The sequence below is a fragment of the Tupaia chinensis genome, unplaced genomic scaffold (genome assembly GCF_000334495.1).
Source record: "Tupaia chinensis unplaced genomic scaffold, TupChi_1.0 Scaffold149104_1, whole genome shotgun sequence".
Taxonomy (NCBI): Eukaryota; Metazoa; Chordata; class Mammalia; order Scandentia; family Tupaiidae; genus Tupaia; species Tupaia belangeri.
The window spans coordinates 727,823-734,644 of record NW_006208950.1 but is presented as its reverse complement, the minus strand read 5'-3'; the positions used below and the strand labels follow the sequence as shown (position 1 = coordinate 734,644).

The window sequence follows — 6,822 nt, the reverse complement described above, 5'->3', positions numbered from 1 at the left end:
CCTAATTTTTTACTCATTTGTTTATTTCCCATGAGGAAAAATGCAAGGCAGAGAAAGAGGCAGAGAGGAGATGGAGGAGCATCCTAACAGAACAGAATCTTTGTACTTCAATCCAACACTGGGCTCAGCCATCCAGGATCATGGGGACATGGACCCACCTAGCCTATATAGGGAGACCTGGAGAACTGAACCTGGGATCTTCACATATGGGTTCTGCATCACAGAGCATTGTTTCTCCACAGTAAAAATCACTGGATAATTGATAATTGCTTTAGTTTTCCATAAGTTTTATTTTCATTTCAATGTGCTCATGTTTATGTAACTGACACATTTTCAGTGTCATGTGTCCTGCTCATCTGTGTTGTATATAAGGTATATTTATCAACTTTTTCCCTCAGATTTTTTTTTTTTTTTTTTTTTTTTGCTGGCTGAAGAGTCAGAGAGATAGAGAGACAGAAAGGGAGAGTGAGAAAGAACCCCACACCCCAAGGAGGATAGCCACAAAATTTATTAGGGGAAGTGAGAAATCACTCCCAGAAGGAATGCCCATACTGTAATCCCCTCTTCTCCAATTTCTCTGTATTGAGACATGTACACATATGAGCCTGGTGTGATTTTTCAAGCCGCCAGATCCAGGTCATGTGAGTTCTGCATTTGGTCATGTGAGTCCAGCTGGTCTCTCCCTCAGCACATTTAATCTTATGGGGGTGGCAGGTAGCATGGTGGTTGAAGGTACTGGACTCCCACATGGCAGACAGTGGTTTGAATCCCATACCTGGTGGTTTGTTTTTTCACTTTCCCTATCTCTCTCTCTCTCTTCTCTCTTGATCTCTTTCTCTGTCCCTCTTCGCTCAAAATTTAAAAATATATATAAATAAATAGCATTAAAGAAAATAATTCTTTAAAAAAATTCCTATCCAGGGGGTGACACTGTCTTTCAGTTCTTTCACTGTATTTACATTTACATGGCACAGAATAGACCCTGAAATAAGTTAGAACTTTCAGTCATTTTTTGTTACGGGGAAGGACTCTTGGACATTTCCTACAATATCTACTAGCAAATGAGGATGCTCAGTGATTAGTTACTTCCTTAATAAATGAGAATATATTAGACTTTGTATCTCAGCTCCATCTTTTTCTCTTTAGAGCTACTTTTAGAGAGGGTTTATCTAGTTTGTTCTCTGCTATGTGCTATAAAGCTTGCCTCTTTGAGAAAAGTTTACAATTGTCCAGAGTTGTCACTAACTTGGTGGGTAAGTTTTCCTTCATCAGGATTGAAAAACTTCAAACCTTTCTAGCTATATATTTTAAGTCTTATTCTCCAATTTTCATATTTTGACCAATGATACTGATAATTCACCACTAAAAATCCAATGTAATGTCAATATTCTCAATGTAATCAAATGCACTGACCATTGATCATCCTAACTACTCTTTCTTTACATGATGTTTCCTAACTTTAATGTAGTTATCACCATTGTTATTATTTGATCATCATTATTATTGATCAGGAGGAAATATAGCATTAGTGGTTACATATCTGCCATTTCTCCTTCTTTCTTTTGAACAAAGTAGGAAAATGTTTATTTTTTTCAGACAATATGCTGGGTTAAGGAAAACAAAGTTTAATCATCTTTTTGTGAAAAGTAAAATGTAGGGGGAACCAGCAGTTAGTGTAATGGCTATGTCGTTGGACTCTCACATAGTCGACCGTGGTTCACGTCCTGGACCCTGTGGCTTAAAACTCACGCCAGGCATGTGTGCGTGCGTGCCCAAGATCCTGAGAGGAGAATGGAGGAGAAGGGATTGCAACGTGGCCATTCCCCCTGGGGGGTGATTTCTCGCTTTCTGTCTCTATGTCTCTCTCTGTCTGTCTGGAGAGCGTATGTGCTGTATAGCAAAAACCTCTCCAACAAAAGAAAAAAAAAAGAATATTACCATGCATGTTATCATCAACCAATAATTTTTTATTTCTTGTTTTTTATATATTTTGTTTTTCCCTCCCCTGCCCCTTAATTCCCTACCTCTCACCCTCTGCCAGCTCCCTCCCTTCTCCCACACTGTCTCTGGTATGTACAGTTGTTTTCCCTGTCACTTTTTTTCACATTTTATTAATTCACTAAAAATCTTAATTTATTTAAAGACTTTCAATAGAAAGCACTGCTGATATGTACATATTTATGAATGCGTGTCTGTCCTTAGTAAGTGAGTAAAGTGAACATACTATAAAGTAACACCTCGCTGGAGCTATATAGCTTACTGCTGTCATTAAATAGGTATTAATAGGTATTTCAATGCATTTTTTAATTTAAAAAAGTTTTAGTTTTAATAGATCAAAATCAAAAAATGTTAAGAGAAATTTGCTTAAAGCTTAAAGCTGGTAAAAAAAGATTAGGATTCAGTTCAAATAGTAGGTAGATGAACCTATCAACAGTTTAAGAGAAGACAAAACTCCTTAAATTTGGAGGGGAGGCAGTGGTGGTGGAAGAGGTTCGGAGGCTTATGGCGGCTCCGGGTCGGAAGCTTGCCTAACGCGCCGCTTAGGTCTGGGAGCCCTTGACAGGATTCACAATGACCTCCTTTCAAGAAGTTCCTTTGCAGACTTCCAACTTTGCCCATGTCATCTTTCAAAATGTGGCTAAGAGTTATCTTCCTAATGCACACCTAGAATGTCATTACACCTTAACTCCATATATCCATCCACATCCAAAAGATTGTGTTGGTATATTCAAGGTTGGGTGGAGTACTGCTCATGATTATTACACATTTTTATGGTCCCCTATGCCTGAACATTATGTAGAAGGATCAGCAGTCAATTGTGTACTAGCGTTTCAAGGATATTACCTTCCTAATGATGATGGAGAATTTTATCAGCTCTGTTATGTTACCCATAAGGGTGAAATTCGTGGAGCAAGTACACCTTTTCAGTTTCGAGCTTCTTCTCCAGTTGAAGAGTTGCTCACCATGGAAGATGAAGGAAATTCTGACATGTTGGTGGTGACCACAAAAGCTGGTCTTCTTGAGTTGAAAATTGAGAAAATCATGAAAGAAAAAGAAGAACTGTTAAAATTAATTGCTGTTCTGGAAAAAGAAACAGCACAACTTCGAGAACAAGTTGGAAGAATGGAAAAAGAGCTTAACCATGAAAAAGAAAGATGTGACAAATTGCAAGCAGAACAAAAGGATCTAACTGAAGTCTCACGAAGTTTAAAAATGGAAAATGAGGAGTTTAAAAAGAGATACAGTGATGCTACATCCAAAGCTCTGCAGCTTGAGGAAGATATTGTGTCAGTGACACATAAAGCAATTGAAAAAGAAACAGAATTAGACAGTTTAAAGGACAAACTCAGGAAGGCACAACATGAAAGAGAGCAACTTGAATGTCAGTTGAAGACAGAAAAAGATGAGAAGGAACTTTATAAGGTACATTTGAAGAATACAGAAATAGAAAATACTAAGCTTGTGTCAGAGGTCCAGACTTTAAAGAATTTAGATGGTAACAAAGAAAGCATGATTACTCATTTCAAAGAAGAGATTGGCAGACTACAGTTCTGTTTGGCTGAAAAAGAAAATATGCAAAGGGCTTTTCTGCTTACAACAAGTAAAGAAGATACATTTTTTTTTAAAGGAGCAACTTCGTAAAGCAGAGGAACAGGTTCATGCTACCTGGCAAGAAGTTGTCTTTCTGGCTAAGGAACTTAGTGATGCTGTGAATGTGCGAGATAAAGCAATGGCAGATCTGCATACTGCACGGTTGGAAAATGAGAAAGTAAAAAAGCAGTTGGCTGATGCAGTGGCAGAACTTATGAATGCTGTGAAAAAAGATCAGGAAAAGAATGATACATTGGAACATGAACTGAGGAGAGAAGTCGAAGATCTGAAACTTCGTCTTCAGATGGCTGCAGATCACTATAAAGAAAAAATTTAAGGAATGCCAGAAGCTCCAAAAACAAATAAACAAACTTTCAGACCAATCGACTAATAATACAAAGAAAATTGGGAATCAGCAAAAAGTGAATGATGTTTCAATAAACACAGACCCAGCTACTTCTGCCTCTACTGTAGATGTAAAGATACCATCTTCTGCAGTGGATACTGATTTTGACATGGTAACTAAGGGGCAAGTTAGTGAAATGACCAAAGAAATTGCTGACAGAACAGAAAAATATAATAAATGGAAACAACTCTTGCAGGACGAGAAAATAAAATGCAATAAATATGCTGATGAACTTGCAAAAATGGAGCTGAAATGGAAAGAACAAGTGAAAATTGCTGAAAATGTAAAACTAGAACTGGCCAAAGTAGAGGACAAGTATAAATTTCAATTGGCAGAGAAAGACAAAGAAATAAATGGTCTGACTTCTCATTTGGAAAAGCTCTCCCTGGAGAAGGAACTTAAAAGGAGTATAGAAAATCAAGCAGAAAGGAAAATGGAAGATCAGAATTTCTAGAGTACTCAGCAGGCATCACAGTGTCTCAGTCCGTGCTCAGAGCAAAATGGTCATGTCTCTGCATTGCCAAATGCACAACCAGTTCTGCAATATGATGGAGCAGATGGTGCTTTTTATCCAGGTGAAATCCAAAGGCCACCTGTGAGAGTCCCTTCTTGGGGACTGGAAGACAATGTTGTCTGCAGCCAGCCTGCTTGAAACCTTAGTTGGCCTGATGGTTTAGAAGACCTTGAGAATAGCAAAGAGAATGTGCCCACTGCTTCTGATCCTTCAACTCAGCATTTACGTGGGCACGAAACAGTCTTTTGCTTTGATTCCAGCTTTGAAGTTCATAAGAAGTGTCCTCTCTGTGAATTAATGTTCCCTCTCAACTATGATCAGATCAAATTTGAAGAACATGTTGAAAGCCACTGGAAGGTGTGCCCAATGTGCAGCGAGCAGTTCCCTCCTGACTATGACCAGCAGGGGTTTGAAAGGCATGTTCAGACTCATTTTGATCAGAATGTTTTAAATTTTGACTAGTTACTTTTTGAGTTAATTCAGTTTAGCAGTTTAAAAAATCACCTTAAATAGACCACTAAGGAGACCATGAGGTGTCATTTTATGCGCCCTCTGCTGCACTTTTATGACCAAGAGCTACTTTGATGTTAATAGGATCAGGATTGATCTTTGGCTTATCAATAAATATAATTTTAACCTCTGTTAATTTTACTTGCTTTAAGAGGTGTTCTTGTGTGTTTATATCTTTATTTATTCTCTAGTTTGCAAAATTGTATGAGTAACGGATATGGGGATCATTTTAATGTTACTGCACTGAAAAAGTATGTATGTATTAGTGTAGTGTGCTAGATTATTTAGCAGAATATTTACAGGTTTCTGTTGACCTCATTGATTGAGCATGACTACTAAACATTATGTAATAAAAAGCATTTATCCTGAAAAATAAAAACTCCTTAAATTTGGAAATCAAAGCATTGAAGAAAATCAGTAATGTTTTAGTCTAAAGTAAGAATATTCTATTTCACTAGTTTAGACACAAGTAATTAATCTCTTTTCTATTGAACTTGTGGTCTGATCTTTCTATTAAACTCTGAAAGTTAACATTCAACTCCAGACTTGTCTCTACCGTTAGGCTGGCCATTCTCTTGGTTGTTTCTTGTACTCTTATTTTTGTGTGTCCAATTTTAGTTTTCCTGGTATAGCATTCCCTTCAGCACTTCTTGGAGAGCTAGTCTGATGTTGATAAATTTTTTAGGATTTGTTTATATGAGTTTTTTTTTTTCATTTTTTCCTAAATGAAAGATAATCTTACTGGGTATAGTATTCTGGTTTGAAATTGTTTTTCACTTAACACTTTGAATGTATTTTCCCAATTCTTTCCTTGCTTTCATTGCTTCTGATAAGAGTTCTGATGTTAGCCTTATGGGATATCCTTTGAAAGTGACTTGATATTGCTCTATTGCCAATTTTAATATTTTCTCTATGTGGTTTTGGTCAATATGGCTATGATGTGCTTTTGGGATGATCTTCTTGGGTTGATTCTACATGGGGTCCTTTACAATTCTTGGGTCTGGATATTTGAGTGCCTCTCTAAATTTGGAAAATTTTCTTCCAGTATTTCATGGATTAGATTATCAATGCCCTGCTTAGTTTCTTCACTTTCTGGGATACCAATGATCCAGATGTTTGGGCTATTAATGGTAACTCATATTACTCCTATGTTATCAAAATCCCTGAATGGGGCCAATCAGAACTCAAATATAGATGGCTACTGATTGTCTTATCTTGGCTCCTGGCTAGACTGGAGAGCAGGAGGCTGAAGTCTGAGCAGAGGGTCTTAAGTGGTCAAAATCCAGGACACTTGTTAATAAGCTAAATACTTTAGTTAATCATTGAGTTACATGATAAAGATATTCCTGTTTTGTCAACTCGGTATTTCAAATATCTTAATTTTATTATATTAGATTTTTACATTTTTCTTTTCTCTCTTTAATTTAATTTAATATTTATTTATTTAGAGAAAGAGAGACAGGTATTCTCAATAGGTCATTTCTGTTGCAATTCTTCCACCAGCCTTGCAGCTAGCCAGGATCACAGATTCACTTGGAGTTTTCTGGTGGGTCCAGGTGCAACTGAAAGCCCTCCCATCTGGCATCCAGAACTGTGAAATAACCCCTACAGCCCACACTGCAATAGCTGTTCCTCTTGCACTTTTTATGGTTAAAAACAAAAACAAAACAAATCTTCAACATCATAAATAGATCAAGAAATTAATTATAAAACATCTATTTCATTTTATTTATAGAATATATTAATAACACAATTTAAAATTTCCATTCACTTAACATTTTTTCCTTTTCTAACAAATTTG

The 6,822-nt window shown here is 36.7% G+C and overlaps 1 protein-coding gene across 1 annotated transcript; it reads left to right on the top strand.

The window, feature by feature from the left end:
- The first annotated feature begins 2,495 nt into the window (after nt 1-2,495).
- LOC102469605 (tax1-binding protein 1 homolog) lies at nt 2,496-5,108 on the top strand. Its single transcript, XM_014585150.2, is given in 3 exon segments — nt 2,496-3,615; nt 3,617-3,919; nt 3,921-5,108. Coding segments are annotated over 3 exon segments (2,400 nt in total). The 5' UTR covers nt 2,496-2,571; the 3' UTR covers nt 4,974-5,108.
- The last annotated feature ends 1,714 nt before the right edge of the window (nt 5,109-6,822 follow it).